General features: G+C 42.7%; 1 protein-coding gene across 4 annotated transcripts in view; it reads right to left on the bottom strand.

Moving 5' to 3' along the window:
- The window catches only part of RGS7 (regulator of G protein signaling 7), a 289,476-nt gene that overhangs the window by 13,132 nt on the left and 257,132 nt on the right, over positions 1-19,212 (bottom strand). For all 4 annotated transcript variants that reach the window (XM_054576712.1, XM_054576713.1, XM_054576711.1 and 1 more), the window contains 5 exons: positions 10,269-10,343; positions 7,528-7,626; positions 6,693-6,754; positions 5,595-5,705; positions 4,167-4,292 (listed from right to left, as the gene is read on the bottom strand). In XM_054576712.1, coding sequence (XP_054432687.1) covers positions 4,167-4,292; positions 5,595-5,705; positions 6,693-6,754; positions 7,528-7,626; positions 10,269-10,343 — 473 coding nt within the window. The remainder of the gene's footprint in view (positions 1-4,166; positions 4,293-5,594; positions 5,706-6,692; positions 6,755-7,527; positions 7,627-10,268; positions 10,344-19,212) is intronic.

Raw genomic sequence — 19,212 nt, 5'->3', positions numbered from 1 at the left:
CATTTCAGTGATGAGGGTCAGTATGGAGAGGGTTTTCTGCTCCACCTGGCAAAGGGATTACAGCGAAGCTTTGCTGGAGTGAAAGGAAGTCTGGGCCCAGATCAAAAAAGGCCCTCACTGCAGAAATCAGGGCAAGTGACTAATTTTAGGCTGGCTATAGGATTCAGAGAGTTCTGGAATGGCAGAAACAGGAAGCTTTCCCTTGCAGTAGTTTGAAAGGCTTTAATATGCAGAGGCATTATATTTTTCAGCACATCACTCAAGGAGCTCTGAAAAGAAATGAATACATGTCGACTTCTAAGTATATAAATATATTTTATATGCTTCTTTACAGAATGTATATGCTGGAAGGGAAGAACAGCAGAACATGTTTTGCTTGATAAGAGCAAATAGAAAAGTCTAATAATAAGGGGTCACGTTGGATTAATGGATTCCATTTCTTTAAATGTTCCTCTATGTGATATCTTCTGATTTGACCTAGAAATAATGTTAAAAAGAGGAATATGTACATCACAATTGGTTAATATAAAATATACCTGAAAGAGTAACTTGGTCTATATATCCTCAACAGGCACTGTTATGGCTCTGATGGTACATGTGGTCGTGAAATGGACAAGATCACCAGAGACAGAAGCTACTGTGAGTTACAGCCTTCAGATATGTACAAGCTGATGAGCGGTACCTCCCTGACTGAAGTTTTGACTTGGGCATTAAAGAGAGGTCAGAAATAAGCTCAAGTCAAGCTAGAATTAGAGTATCAAATACCACTCACTCCACTGATTTTTCAGTTTCTAGGAATCGCTTTCCTCTATCTATCCAATTGGGTCAACATCTTCGATGTGAAACTACCTCTATTGCTTTGAAGAGGGACACCTCGAGGCCATTTTCCTCCTAAAATACAGATTTCAACACTGCGATCTAACAGGAATACCATATGCAATCTGAGGGACAGTAAGTATTATAATTAATGCTCATTCAAGTTCATTCCAGCACACTTTGACATGGCAGTCAAAAGAATCTGTCCTCAAAGAACAAACAGAGGGAAAAAAACCCCACTCATGTGGCCACAGGACAAGGAAGTCAATGAGGGACTCTCAAGGAATAGCACAAACCAGACAGTCTGAGAATACAGAGCAGAAAATCCTGCTAGGGCAAGCACTGGGCTGGAAAAGGACATTCTAGAAAGCTGTTATGGGTGCAGTGACATCTTACATGGACTTGGACACACAGGCAAATTATCAAAAAGTTGAGAACAATAACACCATCTACATTGATAGTGGGTGCCGGCACTATTCTAAGGAACTGAGCGATAGTAACTCAGTACTTCCCCACATTTCAGAGAACAGGGGACTGAGTATATGAAGCCAGGGTCGCCTGTTGAAGGCTGGCCACCATGGTTGCCATAACTGGGGTTTGCCCCTGGGTAATGTGCAACAGATATGCTCTTGGCCACTCCCTGGAATGCCTCCCTCAGAGCTTCATTGCCCTTTCTGTCCTCAGCATATTGTCGTCATCATTGTGTTAATAACTTAGTAGAGTGGAAGGGGCACTGGTCAAAATCCCTCCGTCCCCTGTTACATGGCAGCGGGAATACGAGCAAGTGTCTTCATGTCTTTGGGTCTTCGTTTCTTCATTGGTAAAATGGCATGATACTGCCTCTCTCACTGGGTTTCCATTAGGTTACATGACATAAATTGTGTAAAGGGCCCTTTTGAAGTGCCTGACCTATTTTTAAGTACGCAAAAATGAAACTCAGATCGCTAGTTAGTTAGTATTGACTCTATGCGAAGTATTTATGTGCTTTACCTGGAAAAGGGATGAGCAAAGTAGACACCGGAGGACGTAGGCTGCAGCTGACAAATAAGCAGCTATAGATAAGCAGTACTTCTTGACTCCTCTTTTTTGTCCTGATACTTGAGGAAAACACTCAAATGAGTGCCACACTTGCATAAATGGCAGGTGCTTAGAGGTGCGTGGCTTAGATAAGATGCACTGAGACTCATTTGAGCGCAATTAGCTCTGTGGGCTAACCGGATCATTGTGTCTCCCTCAGTCCGTGACTCTGATAGTGAGGCGCAGGCAGTGGGGCTCTGATTTTGGGAGCAGTAGACAGCGTTGGTTTATAGGAAGCCTAGGGTGCACGATTAGCAAGCTCACTTGGACAACACACTTAACCTTCCCCAAACATATTTTGCTTATCTGTAAAAGGGAGCGACAATACTTACATTATATTTTTGGTGTGATGTGTGATAATAAAGCATGGCATACTTGTAAGAGTAGTGAGTAGAAAGCATGCTTATGGCATTGAGTAGGTGTTCAAGATTTATATCTTTCTCTCTGTCTATCTGTCATCTGTATGTTTAGTCGGGAAACATATAATAAGCATAAGGTAAATACTTAAGAAATATATTCATACACATTTCTTGAGTATATACACACATACATATAATATATGTACTATTCCATATGTAATTACTTAGTAGGGAAACTAGTGCAATATAGAATTACTGATATAAGAAATGGCTAAAGTTTGAATTAAGGAATCAGCCGGGATTCAATTAATTCATGAAAACAAAGCTTGCACGTGTTCCTCCCTTTGCTGAGAAGCTTCTCCCCTTTTCCTTTCCTGCTGGCTACGTCGGCAGCAGCCAGATCTCAGTCTAGAAGCCGTCTGGCCAAGGAGGCCTTTGCTGATCCCCAGCCCCGGGTTAACTGTCCCTTCACATTTCTCCGATCCAAACACCATCGTTTTGTGCTGTGGCCTGTCTTCTCTGCATCCATCAGCAGGCTGTAACGTTAATGAGGCCCAGAGCCATTTTTGTTCGGTTAGGTGATTCTAGGGAGGCTTAGTACCTGGATACTTCTTCATCCTGATACTCACCGTGTCAGCATTTCCTCAAAAACTTAAAGAGAATTAGAGGATATTTCACTTCCCCATCCACTGTAATGCAAAAAATATCCTTTATTTCTGCCTTATTTTTATACGTTCTTGTACTCAATAATTGACAACATAACCTTAATATAGAAAATGTTAGTTAGTAGGCTCAGCAATCATCCTCAGCGACTGTGGATCCCATAAACTTGAGAAGGTTCTCAGAAACTTGAGAGAGCAGGAAGCTACAACCCAGCAATCGTTGACAGGCACAAGTCTACATGATTAGATTCCTCCAGGGTGTATCTGGAGGATACAGGATTCCTCCAGGGTGTATCCAGGGTGTATGGTCATCTTGCATAACCCATGGGACATCTGTCAAAGTCCTACATACTTCTGAACGTTTGTTATTGGTATCTGTTAAATCCCCTGAAAAGAATGTGACATACTCTGAGTTCCTGGCTCTACTTAGTTCCTATGAAAAAAATGAATGCCGAGATCCTTCAGTAAATAAATTTCACAAAATGGCATATGTCATGGGAAAGGAAATTAGGGGATGATGTTTCAAAAGAATAATGAATACGCGAGCTCATGGAAAGCCAGTTTCATGTAGTGGAAAGTTATCACTCACTTCAATGATGTTAAACAGAGCCATTCAAGTCTACTCCAGTGTCTCACATTTAAACATTTAATTTCCAGGAATCTTTCAAGATAGAAAAGTTTCAAAAATATGTAAGGATGAAGTTTACAAAAGATGGGCAGGATATGTTCCCCTCTGTCACTGACAACTCAGTGTGGTGCTGTCCTTACCTGCCCTGAGGCTGTATGTAATGTGCAAAGAAAATGAGCTGCCCCCTAGTTTTGTCTCAAGTTATTGGAGTACTGAGCCTCTTTTTCTAGACCTTACTTGAGCAATACGCAAAGAAGATCGATATGGATAAATAGTTGATATTTCGATTCAATGCATAAATATGATTGGCCATTTTCTACTTTGCCAAACACGAAGTATCACACTGCTTTATGGAATCCATTTCAAATGTACAAAATTTATATAGGAGAAAGATCAAGAGACAGTGTAAAAATAAATCACTACGAGGAACTGAGAGTTGAGCAGACTTTGCCTTAGTTACCCTTTCCTGCCTTCAACAAGTGGCAGGAGTTCAATGGTTTCATATCATCATCATGATGTTGGTTAGGAACGTAATTGATTGGTTGTATCACGTCTTAAATGACCAGACACATCGTAGGTCGGTATCTCTGGCTTGTAGTGTAAGATCTAAAAAACAGGTCTTACCTTAAGTTTTCTGAGCTGAATTCTGACTCTAGAAATTTAAGAAACTGCTCTCTCCCAACAGGGTCTTTCAGTGCTTCGTCCATGCCAAACCCCCATCGCTTTACCCTCTGCTGGCTTGGTTCTTTGCTATAAGAGATAAAACAAAACCAAATACACTCCTTTCATTATGAGCCCTGTTTCCTGCTGTTACATTTCCTCTCAGAATCATATATGTCTTGACCTTCCCATCTTTAACTTAACTTTCAGGAAACAATCTCAGGTGGATGACTCTGCATGACATCGTATTGAGATGTAAGTTAGGAATTAATAATAAAGTCTCAGGTTTACCGAGCATCAGGTGCTCACTGCTCTGGATGAATTCTTTTAGTTTTTTTCAACAACTTTATGAGATAGGTATGATTATAATTCTCATTTTATAGAAGATGAAATGGCAGCATAAAGAGGGTTACATCTTGCCGGCGTTGAACAGGTAATAAGGGGGTAAACTGCAGACATTGTGACCCTATAGCCCACTTTCTTAGCCCGTTCCCAGTGCAGCCTCATCGTGGTATGCTGTCCTGGGAGGAAATGTGTTGGAAGCTAACAGGCCTGGGAGAAAATGCTTTGGGTGGGAACTAACAGGCCTAAGTCCTGGTACAGGACTCTGCTGTCAGTTAAGAGTGTGATCTAATCTTGGTGGAATAATAACATTTTGGGGTCCTAGCTTCCTCACCTATGAAATCTAGAACCTATGGATGAACAGCTCTGTATGTTTTAAGCACTGGAGACCCAATGGATGAATATAAAAGAAAGAGGAGGTCCATAAATGCAATCTAGAGAAGTGCTACAGAAATACTAAATGCCTACTCTATAAAATGATACGCAATGATCTTTTTATCGTTCTGTCAAGATTGATAATATAGTTCTTCTTGAGCTCATGAAAGAAATCAGGGAGTCCTAACTTGTGCTTTGGTTTTCTTAAGAAGACAGTGTCTTGTCAATCTCAGAGTGTTTATAGTAAGGTTATTTTGTTTTAAAACTGAAGTATAAAGGCATACTTACAATGGACTTATTAATAAGTGTGGCTTTAGCATTCATATTACTTGAATACATGGACCTTTGTGACTATGTGGATTTTTAAGGAAGCTAATACAATGAGCTAAATTTAAAGAACCAAAGATCCCAACTCTGACTAGTCTATTTTAAAACTTTTATTCCCCTATTTTGTGCTAGTCTTCCAGAAATGCATATATAGATATCCAAATATCTCAGGTTCCAAATATCTCAGGTTCAAAAACAATTACCTTTATAATAAGAACTTCATGTCATGGGCTAATATAGACATAGAGTAAAATTACCTTTACAGTTACTCAGCTATAGGATTCTTCTTATTTAACCCAAACCCTGAAATAAATGAAATATTTTGAGGGAAGAGAAAATGTCACTTACCTTGCTTCAAGTTCCCAGAAAGTAGTATCATCAGACAGCCATGGGTTAGAAGGGTCAGGTGGCACAAAAAATGGGTCATATTCTAAATATTGTTCCGTGTAACTTAGCAGACTAGAGAGAAGAAACATGTTCATCTTCCTTAGTTGTCTGGCTGAGGTGATGTCCAGCCCAAAGTAAGGGACAACATAAAACTGTCTGGCCAAGGAATCCTTGCTTGTGTATAGAAGGAAATCCAATGGCAGTTTTCGCATTTCAATAACTTACATGCATCAACTTATTGTGCTTCTTGGAAGACAAACATGGCTATGGATTCCACCTCTCCCTATACCTAAGCCATGTGATCAATATCCCTCCATTACCAGGAAGCAAAAGGGTGAAGGGCAGTGTGTGAAAGGCTGTGAAAAGGCTAAGGGTCAGGTCCCACCCCTGGTTGACCAGTTCTCCTGCAGCTGAACTGATTTTAGCCAACCTGGAAAAGAGGTTAAAAGGGAATTTTTGTGGGAAGTATTTCTAGAAATTAGGTAAAAGGGAAATCACTGACCAAAAAAAAATTTTTTTAAGATCTGTATTTAAAAATAAAAAAAAAAGAGAGGAGAGGAAAAAAGTTGAAGAAGTAGGATTTGATAATGCCCCAAAGTGAAGAACATAAAGGTCATTAAGAACAGATTTAAATGAAGAAATGGAAAAGAGTTAAAATCTGAAGCTTAATTCAAATTTTGAAGTCATGCAATGACTCAGTGTGAATGTTAATATAAATTTACAGAAATGCCAAAAGGTAACTTCATAAGTTGAGAGTGTCATTGTTCCTAGCAGGAATGAAAAATTCAACACCTTGGAATTATCTTCTGTATCTGATTCTGGTTGCCCAAGGATTAGGCCTTTAGAAATTTAAAACAGTAATGATAATTCTGTAATTTAAACTGCAACAAAACAGTTCCTGAAAGTTTTCTATGTTAAAAAAGGAAAAACTAAATAACAGTTACTACAGAGTTCCAATAACTTATCTCAGCTCCCTTTCTAATAGTTCTTTTACTATTTTGATCAGATTCATTGTCATATAAAAATGTTAAATGTATATGGACATCCTGAGATACTTACCTATCAGCGACTTTTGACATTTTTAACCGATGTCTATCTAACTGTATTTGCCAGTAGTTTATCTGAAAAGACAGTTAAGGAACTAGTTATACAAGTAGTGACACTCTCCTAATTTTCAGCTCTAATTTCTGATAAACGGGGCAATTCCAAACAACAATATGTTCATTATTGTTCAAAATAGATTTTCTATATTATATAAATGATAAATCATATTATAATAAGTATAAGAAAAAATATTCAAAAATGGAAAAAAGTCCCATGACTGAACCAACTAAGAGACTAATTATGATTTGATATGAAATGCTGGTGTTTGCTTTGCAATATTACTTGAAGACAAAACTATTGACCAGCTGGTAAAACACCAAGTGATATATACCATGACTACACACCAGTGTTGATATGGGAAAACTTCAAGAGGCACGTAGAGCTAGAGATCAGAACTGTCGAAACAAGAATAATCGCTCTTTTGTAAAGACCATGTCACATGATTGGATATGGGAAATGCCTGACAATGTAGCCAACCTCTTGCCTTCTCATTCTGTAAGACAGAGTCACGGAGTACAAAATAGCTGTTGATCAAAAGGAGGCACCTAAAAATTAGTGTACATGACTTTAAAAACTTGGGTAGAAAAAAAGGGACCTGGGGAGATAAATATTGAAGAGTTTTTACTATATATCTTAAAATTAGACAATTTTGTTACCGTTTAACTCAAAATCGATTTGAAACAATCAACCACACAAGTAACCCTTCACAATACCTATTAACATTCACCATCCGGGTGTCATGGCTATTACTCTGTAAGACATTAACAAGTCATTTTATAGGTTGACCCACCTGTTGTTGTAACTCATCTTCTGTTGGAGGTTTAGTTTCTGGTGTGGGTGTGTGGGTAGGACTGTGACTTCTAATATCATTTTGTAAACCATAGACAGACTATATTAAGTGAAAAAAGAAATATGTTAGGACAAAGTATGTGTAGCCACAGATTTTCTAAAAGGTAACTTTGTGTTATATATTCAGTAAGGTAACTTTGGTACATATTTGATTAAGCGTCTTATCAAAATTCAAATGGCACTTCTACCATAAATATTGTACGAACGTGAAGCCGAAGCACAGATCTGAAAAAAGAAGTGGTTAGATCATTAACTCCGACAGAATAATTGACTATAGAGAGAACACGGAAGGTGTGATGATCAGATTCAGGGGCGGCTTGAGAGAACTTTTTCTTTGATGAGGATGAAGGACGAAGTCTTATAAAAACTGGAGGAGTCCCACCCACAAAATGAAAGTCACCAGGCAGGCTTAAAGCAGAGACATTAAATCTGTTGATTGAATGGACTCTCTCAGTTCTGAGCCAAATATGGGCTAACGTACCAGCGATGGTCGTTCTAACCAGTGTTACCTCAATATGGTCAATAAAAAGGACATCAAAAAGACAAACCGGCATGTGGCTTGGAGTTAAAATAACATTGTGAAGATTCTAGTAAATTCAACGCTTCTGACTGGGAGAAGCTACGTGTATCAAGAGGTGGGACAACGTCTTCTCCAGCTGTTAAAAACAAGGGCGTGCGTGCGGGTGCTGCAGCACCCGGGGACGTCAGTCTTTCTCTGGTCATTTCAGTGCAGGCAGCTCTGCAGCCTGGCCCTACAGTTCCTGCGTTAGGGAGTCACAGGAAGTGAGCGGCCACCCAGACAAACGCCGCCCAAGGATTCCCTACCTTTGCGCGTTTTACCTGGCCGTGCCTCGGATTTTCCCATCATTAAATGGGGGCTGCTATGTAAAGAGCAACACTGTCAGTTGTCGCTTTTCAAACTTTCAAAGTCACAGGGATGGAAAGGACAGTGCGGGGAATACAGTCGCAACAGGTATGATGTCAGGTGAGCCCTGGAAATATCGGGGGGCCACTTTGTAAAGCATACGATTGTCTAAGCACCATGCTGTACACCCGAAATTAATGCAGAATTACATTGAATGTAAACTGTAATTGAAAAATTAAAAGAAGAATGACGCTACGTGAGGCACTGGTAAAATACCAACGTTGAGTATGGTGTTAAAAAGTATAAACGATGACTCGACTGTCTTTAAGGTCGATCTCACTAATCCATCCCCTTTCTCTTCCACATGAGAGCATATCTCAGTCGGTGTCTTTTGGGGAAACTTGACATGGAGTAAGATCTTCAAAGTTCAGAAAGGAGAGAGAGGTGGCTTCATGCACCTTTTTGGAAAGCTGATTGCATTTTGAATTGTGCTCCATAAACTGAGTCCCTGGTGCCCGCAAAATGGACATTGAGCAGAAGATGAAATGACCGGGCAGGGGCGGGGCCCGTCGGGGGTGGGGAGGGGGTGGAGGACACCCCCAGGCCTGTTTGGTCTGGCCCCACCTCCATCCATCAGAATCCCTGGGACAGGACCTTCTGAGTGCCGCGTCTGAATGGCTTTTGCGGCAATTCCCCTGCAGCTTCTGTATCCTCACACCAAGGCCAACTGCCTTACAGGAAAGAAAAGGTATTTGAACCGCTTCGGGGCCCTCGTACCTGATGCATGTGTTTCTAGGGATGGAAGAAAAAACCAACAAAAAATAAGACTAGCAAAAAATGTCGTGTGGCCCCGGCTAGTGTGGCTCAGTGGATTGAGCGCTGGCCTGCAAACCGAAAGGTTGCTGGTTCGATTCTCAGTGCAGGCCAGGTCCCTGGTAGGGGGCACGTGAGAGGCAACCGCACATTGATGTTTATCTCTCTCTCTTTCTCCCTCCCTTCCCCTCTCGAAAAATAAATAAAAAAATCTTTTAAAAAAATTTAAAAAATGTTGTGTGCCTATTTCAGGGACACGGACCCTAGAAAATGCTATGGCCACATAAGGAAAGAGCCACTGAAAAGAAGGTCTTGAACTTGGTGGAGCACCCTGACGTAGTGGCCCCATCCTTGGTCATTGTCTTCGGAGGGGCTGCCCCAGGCCAGAAATGCTTATGTGCATCCAACATTTTTTATGGAATGAGTAAAAGTGCCTTCTGTGTGTTTGCATGTTACTTAAAAAAAAAATGTAGGTACTACTGCCTTGTGTTTTCAAAAGATTATCTAAAATGTTACATTCTGGAGGGCTTTTTTCTTGGAGTGTGTATTCTGTCCCATTCCAACACCACACAGTCAATATCTCACAGGTGTCACAAAGTTCTGCTGTTAAAAGGGGGTCCTCATACAACATCTGTAGTTAAGAATCTTAACGACGTCCCTTTCTCCCTCAGGCTTTTTTCCTAAAAATGCCCCTCTCGCTTCGGTACCACTTTTTCTCAGACAGTCCCCTGGACTCTGAAACAGATGCCTTTCATTGCTGAGAGAAGGGTCGCCGGCATCATTGTCCCCGTCCTGGCACAGATGGCTGCGTGCCTGAGGATGGGGCTGTTTCCTCAGGGGAGAGGGACCGGCGGAGCCCAGGGCTTGACCGCCAAGATTCTCTCCCGGCCACGCCACAAGAAAGAGCAGCAGGGACCCTCGCAGGAGCCCTGGGAAAGAGGGGCGGAGATTTTCATGACCGACGCCCTCGAAGCTCAGACCAGCACAACGAACGGTGATTTTACCTTCCGTGTCTTGTGAGGGTTTCTCATTCGGGATGACTTCTTGATGTCCACTTCAGTGGTATTTACACATCCAGGCTGGAAACCGGAAAAGAGAGAGAGAGACAGAGACAAAACAATCTGTGACTGAAGTTTTTGATCAGTGCACTTGCGCCTGGCCCTCCGGAACCTGATGGAAGGCTGCGATGACAGTCACTGGCAGGTCATTCCACATGGCCACAGCCACTGCTACCTGCGGAGGCTGGCAATGAAATATGTTACTTATTTTTACCCTTTTCTCCTCCTTGCATGACCTTCAGATACCATCCCATCCTCAGTGAATCCGAGAACCAGGACAGAGAGCGCACGGGCTTCGTGTGCGCAAGGTGTTATTTGCTGGACACTGGACAGATTTAGAACAAGGGTGTCCAGACACCAGATGGGGTGACAGCCACGCCCAGGGCGCCCTCTTCCTGTGAGGAGACATTGCTGTCAGAAGGTCGCTTGCTGCCCAAGTGGGCAAGCTGTGATCAGTTGAGCCAGCTCACACCTCAGCGTAAGTTTTTTAACGACGATGCATGAAATCCAATGATGAGGAATATTTGTTTTCCATAGACAGAATGTGCAAAGGAGGCTGTGGTTCACGTGAGGAAGGTGAGGCAGGAAATCGGTAATCAATATGCCATGCTTCTCCCCAGAAATCCCCAACCTCTCTGTCCTTTCCCTCAGGCAGGCGAACCCATTTAAGTGGGAGGGACTAGTGTGGGCAGCCTCCTCCTGGTTCTCTGAAACCTCCGGAGGACCACTTTGCTGGATTCAGTGTCCAGATGGAGGAAGAGGGTCGGGGGAGGGAGGAATTGGAATACAGAGGGAAGGAGGAGGCAGGGAGGAAGGGAAGAGACAGAGAGGGAGAGGAGGTGGGGAGAGAGACCATGGATCAGGAAACAGAGAAGGAGGTGGGATCGTATATCTAGAAAGGTCCTTAGAGACCCCTTTTCCCTCTGGAAGTGACTGGAAGCAAGTAGAAGAAACACAGTGTAAAAGGACCGTGTTTCCTTTACTTTCCAGTTTTGCTACCGGACGTAGGGACCCCTGGTATTAGTAAAAAGTTTTCCATTGTGTGTCTATGTTCAATTTCTCCATTGCCTCCCCCGCCGACCCTCCAACAGATTGCACACTCATTAAACCATCAGATATCCTTGCGAGTAACTCCAGAGAAACTGTGAATGTGCAAAAAGATTTCTGCGGCGCGGCGATGGAGTTGGCGGGAGGAGCCAAAAGGCAGCGCGGGTGCGATTCGTGAAATAAGCTGTCCTCCACCGTCACCGTCACTGGCGAGCACGGGTGTTTCCTGTCCCTTTCCAGGTGGCGCGGCCATCGCAGCAGCCGCGCTGCAACGTTGTGAGGAATGAAGTGCGCGAGACAAGCGTGTTTTCCTCGATTTGTTTTCTACATAAATTACATGTGAAATATACATGCTCCACACACTGCACTAAAACGTGAAATACATTATAAGTTTGGTTTGCACACCCAGTTAGGAATAGAAATAGCAGCACGTGGTTCAGCAGGACGATGTGCTTGGCAGCGGGGGAGAGGACCCACCAGAGTGGGGCATATTTGCTGACATTGAGCAATTGACTTAAACTCTCCCAGCATCAGATGGATCGCTCTCTGATGTTCTGATTTAATCTTTCTGTAGGGGTCTAGCCTCAGTATTTTGTAAAAGACCTCCAGTGATTTTAATAACCAGCCAGGATGCACAACCATTGATCACGATGGAACAGAGATAGTGTTTGGAAAATATTAAAGCAACATGTTTTCATTTCCTATTCAATTTCCATTTTCCTGTAGCCTTCCCCCAAGTCTGCGTCCATTGGCAAGGGCGGGCACTTTAAGCTTATATCAATATATCCAGAGCCAAACATGGCAAGACAGACCATGGAGATTCTCTTCTCTATGCTGAGGGGGCGGGGATAACGAGGATAAAATATATAGAGAAGGGAAGCCCTGCCCTTTCATGACCTAGCGAAAAGGAGAATTAAAGGGAAGATGTAGAGCGACAGGTGTCCCGTTTTTCTCCTCCAAGGAAAACCACGAGACAAGTGGAAGGAGCCACAGAAATGCCCACAAGTAAGAGAGAGGCTGTGAATGGGGCTGTGGGACGCCGGTCCCATTCCCCTGGAGGACAGCCCACGTGGGGTCATATCCAACACACCTCCTTCCAGTCGGGCCGGTGTTGGCAACAAAGACGAGCCTGAGGTCGTTCCTCCCAAGGCCACGTGCAGCGGGCGAGGGATGCAGAATCTGTTGCCGCGTCGCCCAGGGCAGGGAGTTTCTGAGAGGAGTTGTGGGTGGGCGGGAGCCGGAGACCAGGACGAGGACCGCGGTGTGCAAGGATTTTATGCGCGGAGCAGATGTCTGAGGACACCCTGCAGCAGCGGGTGCCAGGGGAGGGGGCTGTTCCCCTCCCCTGGGGAAGACCGCGCCACCCTGTCCAAAGCAGAAACCAGCAGGGCGCCGGAAGCAGCCCAGGGTATGCTCGGCCCTTGGCCCCACGGTACGAAATCACACAAAAATAAAACGTTTACACCCCAAGCAATCTCGCATGGCAGCAGGGAAAGCGGGAAGAAACCTGAGAGTGTGGTCATTTATCCAAAAGTAACCCAGTTATCTGGCAGGTGACTTACATGCCTGCATCGTGAGGAGCGCACGCAACTCAAAACTCTTCCTTTAAATGGGTTTCAGAGGAAAATAGATCAATGACTGAAAATATGGAAAGTGAATTTTCTTTATACATCTGAGTAATATGAACTAATTGAACCTGAAAGCTCCATCTGTAATAAGCTGTCACTCTAACTCAATCTTACTTCCTACCAGGTGGGCTCATTGACAAACGGCTCCAGAAATTGTGTCAACTCTTGAAGGTATGAGATGGGAATAAAGTTTTTCCCCTCTTATGTATACATTTCTGAGAGTAGCCCCAGAGAAAATTAGAATTTTCAACCTCAAAGTTCAAGACTATGGCCATTTAATACGTGAGCCATTAACAGAGATCTAAAATTCTATTTAAACCATTTATTAACACCCTTAATGAGAAAATTAATAAGAAAGCATTGATTCTAAAAGTAAACAGTGTTAGAGACTGAAACCTGAGATAATGTTCCCTAACTCTGTTTCCATCCCAGGCAAATATAGTCTGCCAGCTCAAAATTTGTTGCTAATGGCTAAGTCATTAAAATAATAAGCTGAACGTGGGAAGCATGTCTCAGCGCCCTCCAGCTTTCTTATACTTTTAGGATCCCCTTGGCACAGCTAATGGTTAAACAGATCACTGATCTATAACTTAAACAGGGGATCCCCGAAGATTAAAAAGCTTAGATGCCCAAGGTTGTCTACAATATTTCTGAAAAATTAAGGTCATGACCTAGCTTTAAGAACCCACGAAGTAACAGCTTTCAGAAATCAGGCACTGTGGTGAGTGAGATATTAAAATCCTTGTTTGATATTTTTTATTTATTCAAGAAATACTTACTTCTGCATTTTTCTGATTTAATTACTGATGCAATTGCAACAATAATCTCTTCATATAATAAAGCTAACAGACGTGAGTCTGCCCAATGTGGGAGCGTAGGACCGGGCAGATGTTGGTGTGGGGCATCGCGTGACAACAGACCATTTCATAGTCTGTTCTCATGTACATTCTGTTGTTTCTTACCTACGTGGCAGGTAAATATTTAAAAAATTTTTGTTTTCCTGCACTTTTGATCTCAGTAAGATCATGTTGTTATTTTAAAAGGCATCTTTGTGAAGCATACATACTAAGTACCACTAGCTGGCACCAGACCCATGTGCCATGTTCTGTATAAATTGGCTTTCTGCACTGCTAAACATATCTTTCCAATAAGATATAAATAACATTCCCATAACCAAGTAGGCACTTAATAAAATGTTCAAATATGTACTACTTGCCAGATATAATATTAACTACAGAGTATTGGATTTAAGGAGTAATAAAGTGGCATTTACATTAGCCTAGAAAAGAATCATGTTATTTCTAGTGATTTAAAGGTAAATTTATTTTCAACAGAATTAAGCTGCATCATAATATTGCTATAATACTATTTTTTAAAAAGTAGAATTTAATGACTTGGAATCCATTCTTGAGCGAGCAAACAGGTGTATATTATTGAGAAATGTTACTGCCACAGTGTTCATGTGTCTCAATAAGTTGCAAAACAAATGCTGGAATTTTTTATTTTATTATTGGTATTATATATAAAGGGATTTAAATACCTTAATTCCTCTTGTGGACTAATACATTTGTATTTGTTGTTGTAGAAAGCACGCATGCCATGGGTAACTGGGGGTAACAAGGGCTCTTCAGTGAAGGACAGTTCTCTTTAAAATCAGTCACTGTGGCAGAGAATCAAGATGGCAGAGGAGTGAGTGGAAGTCACAAGGACCTCCTCCCAGGACCAACCTGGAATTACAACTAAACTGTGGAGAAAACACCTGGAACAAACAACTGAACAATAACGAGAGAAGAGCCTTATGACCTCGGAGACAGAAGAATCAGCTTTAGCGCAATCTAACTGGTAAGGAGTGTGGCGGAGACTCGAGAAGGGGAACGGGGTGCCCATGGGCGGCAGCACCAGAAGGATATTGAAACGGCCAGTTGGATCCCCCTGAGAAGAGTGGGGTCTAAACCAAAAGCGGGGATCTCCAGGCTACAGCACCAGAACCCAAAAAGTACACAGATAACAGCAGCTGCGAAAAGCGGCAGGGTTGCTTTCTGCCAGAGACAGGCAGCTGGAGAGGCAAAGAGCCATTTAAAGGGCCAACACATAAATATTTATTTGCAGCCACTCACCCTGGTCTCGAGCAAAGGTGGGGGCAGAGTGGGCTAGAGACATCTGAAGAGAGACTGAGATAGCAGGCTTTGGGGAGAGAATTGAGAGTAGCCGGCAGGATTTCGGTGCTAACTCATCCCCCATGTGGCAGCAGCCATCTTGCTCAGGCAGAGACCACTTCCCCTGAGTGGCAGCAGCGTCAGAGGACCCAATAGCCCTGCCCCCAGGTGGGATTCCACCTGGCCCTGCGCTTTCTAAGCCACCTGCTGAGTGCAGAGTGGCAGCCACAGATAGTAGATCCCTGGCTAAAGGGGGTGCACAGTGGTCTGGAGACACTTGAGTAGAGCCTGGGGTTGAAGGCTTTGGGGAGAGAATGGAGAGAGCAGCCAGTGGGATCCCAGTGCTGACTCATCCCCCATATGGCAGCAGCCATCTTGTTCAAGAAAACACCACTCCCCTGAGCAGCAGCAGCCCAATAACCCCGCCCCCTGAAGGGATTCCGCCCCGCCCTGAATTTTCTAAGCCTGACTGCTGAGTGCAGAGTGACTAGATTAACAGCTGAAGGAGACAGCCACATGCAGTAGATCCCTGGAAGTCTCGAACAGACTGCCTAAGGTCAGACAGGGTCAACATCTAACATCATCAGAGGAATTGACTGTGGGAGTGGGGGGTGGGGATGGGCTGGTTGGAGGGGGGTAAAGGAGGAAAACTGAGACAACTATAATAGAATGATCATGGTTTAAAAATTTAAAAAAATATAATTAAAAAAACAAACAAAAAATACCCCCAAAATAAAATAAAATCAGTCACTGTGGCTGATGTCTGATGGAGCAAAACACTGTCCTAAATGCAACTGAATGGAGGTGTATGAATGAGGCAACAAATAGAGCTGATTGTAAGATTCATGTGTGTTCCTGGAAATATTTTAAAAAGACATGATTCTGGTAAATTAAGGTTTTGAACAAACGTCATTATTGATTCAGTACAATTCAATTACTAAAAAAGACTTTTCCTTTTGTAACACAGTACGTGTTTTAAAAATTCACCTTGCAATGAACTCTACCTCAATTAAAATGATTCCTTACCCTTATAGAATGATTATAGATTTTAAAGTGTTCAATCTCGGGATTTTTTGCTTAAGATCCAATTCAAGCTCTCTGTTCTTGGGCACTTGCCGATTGATTTAGCCTCTGAGCCTTGGGAGCTCTGCTGACCCACCGCTGACTGACTAAATGCTACACAAACTGAAGGAGGGCGTCTGAGAGAACTACCCTGACATCTCCTCCAGCTACCCTCCTCTATACTGTTGACTCATTTTATTCCTACTCAAGTCGTATTTGCCGGCTGCATGTTCCTGATTATGTAACCCTGCTCAGATGTAGGTGATGAATGAGTTAGGAATCTCCAGAGGCTGAGGGAAAGTAGCAGAGGGGAGGGAAATGTACCACGGCAGCCTGGAGCTGTGGGGAAGGGATTAGGTAGAAATTGTAGACCACGGTCAGACTGTGGTTTTCATCTGTAGACCGCCGGGGTTCATCTTAAACATGAATGAAAGCCACTGGAGGGCTATAAACAGGGAAGTGACTTTGTATGATGTATATTTTTAAAAACTCACTATGCCCATCACAAAAAATAAACTTAAAATGGATCATAGAACTAAATGTAAAATGCTATAATATAAAACTCTTAGAGGATAACATAGAAGAAAATCTAGGTGACCTTTTGGTTTGGTGATGACTTTTTAGATGCCACACCAAAGGCACAATCCATGAAAGGGAATAGTCAGCGATGGCTTCTAGTTATTGTCAAGTGGGTTTGCCCATAACTCCTGGTTATTTGCCATCACAGATTTTGGGGATTCTTGGTCCATGGGCTTGTTTACTATCATATGCCTTAAAATTTTTGACTTTAACTCTTAAGGGTGTTTGTAGAATCTGGGAACAAAGGAATGAAATCTAGACCAGCCCTCTGATGGTAATGAAGATTTCTTCAGTGGAAAAGTTCAGAGCCAAAAAGTAGGAAAACTGATCAGTTACTAAATTGGTGAAATGAGAAATTTCATTGACTTATTTCTCTGGGAGAGAAATCAACGTAAACAAAGACAGGGAGCGATTTAGCATTTACTGAATTCTCCAACTGGAATGCAGCTCTTTATGCAGTCTCTCTCAAGATTCATGACTCAGGAAATTTCTGACATAAATGCTTGTACAATCGTCTGTCCCTGGCCCATCCTTCTGCATCACCATTGGCAATGTGACGCAGGTCGCCGAACGTGGGCCATTAAGATCTGGTGGTCAATTACCGACAGCCTGGTAGAGCAGCCTCCAGCCCCGCACAGTCTCTGCCCCACTTCTCTGAATTCCTCTTCTGCTCTGGTTGGAATCAGATCACTTCTGTTCAACATTTAGGAACTGCCTGTTCATCCTGCCATGACATATACACTCTTTTAATAGACTAGCTGTTGTCACGCAGGTACAAGTACAGGCTGTCACAGTTCTCAACAAGCTACCAAGGGGACTCTAACAAGCAGGTTGGCCTATAGCTTCCTTGTGCTCTCTGCCATCGCTCGTGTTTCATGCTCACCTTTGACACACTTAAAATATTCTCAGCCAGAATTGCTTTCTATTAAAAATAATCACTGGGTCGAGGCTGAGCTGTCATCCTTGCCTTGAATAAAATATGAGACCCTCGAGGAAGAGACACAGGTCTCGGGCAGGTGTATATGAGCGCTTCTTTTCTATATCACCTGGCCTGCCATTCCCAGGCATGCTTGATCTCCTTCCCTTTCTAGGATTTTTTTTCCCCTTGTAAAATGCTGGTGGTAACTTGAGGACACGCAAAGATTTTATTTAAAAAAACTTTTAAAAAAGATTTTATTCATTTATGTTTAGACAGAGGGGAAGAGAGGGAGACAGGGAAACATCAATGTATTATTGCCTCTTGAGTGTCCCTTACTGGGGACCTGGACCCTAATGCAGGCATGTACCCTGACTGGGAATCAAACCGGCGACCCTTTGGTTCGCAGGCCAGCACTCAGTCCATTGAGCCATGCCAGCCAGGAAGACATGCAAAGATTTTAAATTGGGAGACGAAAAGATCATTCTTAGGTACACACACACACACACACACACACACACACACACACTGCAATTTGCCCTGCACTGGAAGGTGCTGGATCGCCTGGTTCCCAGGACATTTTCACAGCTGTCAGTGGAGTGGTGTTTGATTCACATTACTGTGTAGTCCCTCAGAAATCTCAAGCATGGGAAGATGAGGAGCAACACAGAATTTAGGGGTTCCTGGTCCCTGGACTTGGTTACCACCAAATGCCTTACATTTTTCTACTCTAAATCTTCAGGTGTTTGTTGAATACGGGAATGAAGGAATGGAACCTAGACCAGCTCTCTGAGGGCTATGAAAATTTGCTCAGTGTGAGGGTTTAGAATCAAAGCATAGTCAAAGATCAGTTACTGAATTGGTGAAAACAATTTTCAATTTTGTAGACTCTACTATTGTTTTAGCACTGGTAATTCAATGGCATGTTGTAATAGAACCAAATACAATTCCTAATAGTATAAGCAACTCACAGTAAGTTCAAAAGGTTCATAATTGTTACAATGGATAACAATGGGACAGCTCAATGTGACAAGTAAATTTCACGGCAACCATTATATATTGAAATTACCTTTGAGTTATAATAGCAGCCCTGAATTCAATAGCCTGGAATTACAAAGCCTACAGAAGGCTCTGAAGTCATGTGTTCCCAAGTGGAAAAGAGGCTTGTGTCCCTTTACAAACCAGACACACCGGGAAAGGCTGCCTATAACACACCTCAGCCTAGCAAGGCCTCCGCAAAGAGGAAGATGCATTTCAAAGGCACATTCTGTTTCATTAAGCTTGATTTCCAAAAGCAGAGAAGGGTAAGTGCTGTACTTATCTAGCGGTGTCAGAAAAGAGGGTTCACATAAAGTTATTTTTTAGGTTATGTATTTATCACTAAGAGCCCAGCTTTATATTTGCCCTTGGGAAAAGCATCCCAGCATTCTTACGCCCTTGTTTCCAAAGCAACGCAAACTTTTCTTGTTGATTCAAGGTCATTATTGGGAACTACACGTATT

This window comes from Pteronotus mesoamericanus, unplaced genomic scaffold (genome assembly GCF_021234165.1).
Source record: "Pteronotus mesoamericanus isolate MK-2021 breed Mesoamerican mustached bat unplaced genomic scaffold, CSHL_Meso_final contig_347, whole genome shotgun sequence".
Lineage (NCBI taxonomy): Eukaryota > Metazoa > Chordata > Mammalia > Chiroptera > Mormoopidae > Pteronotus > Pteronotus mesoamericanus.
This window is presented reverse-complemented; position numbering and strand designations above follow the sequence as displayed.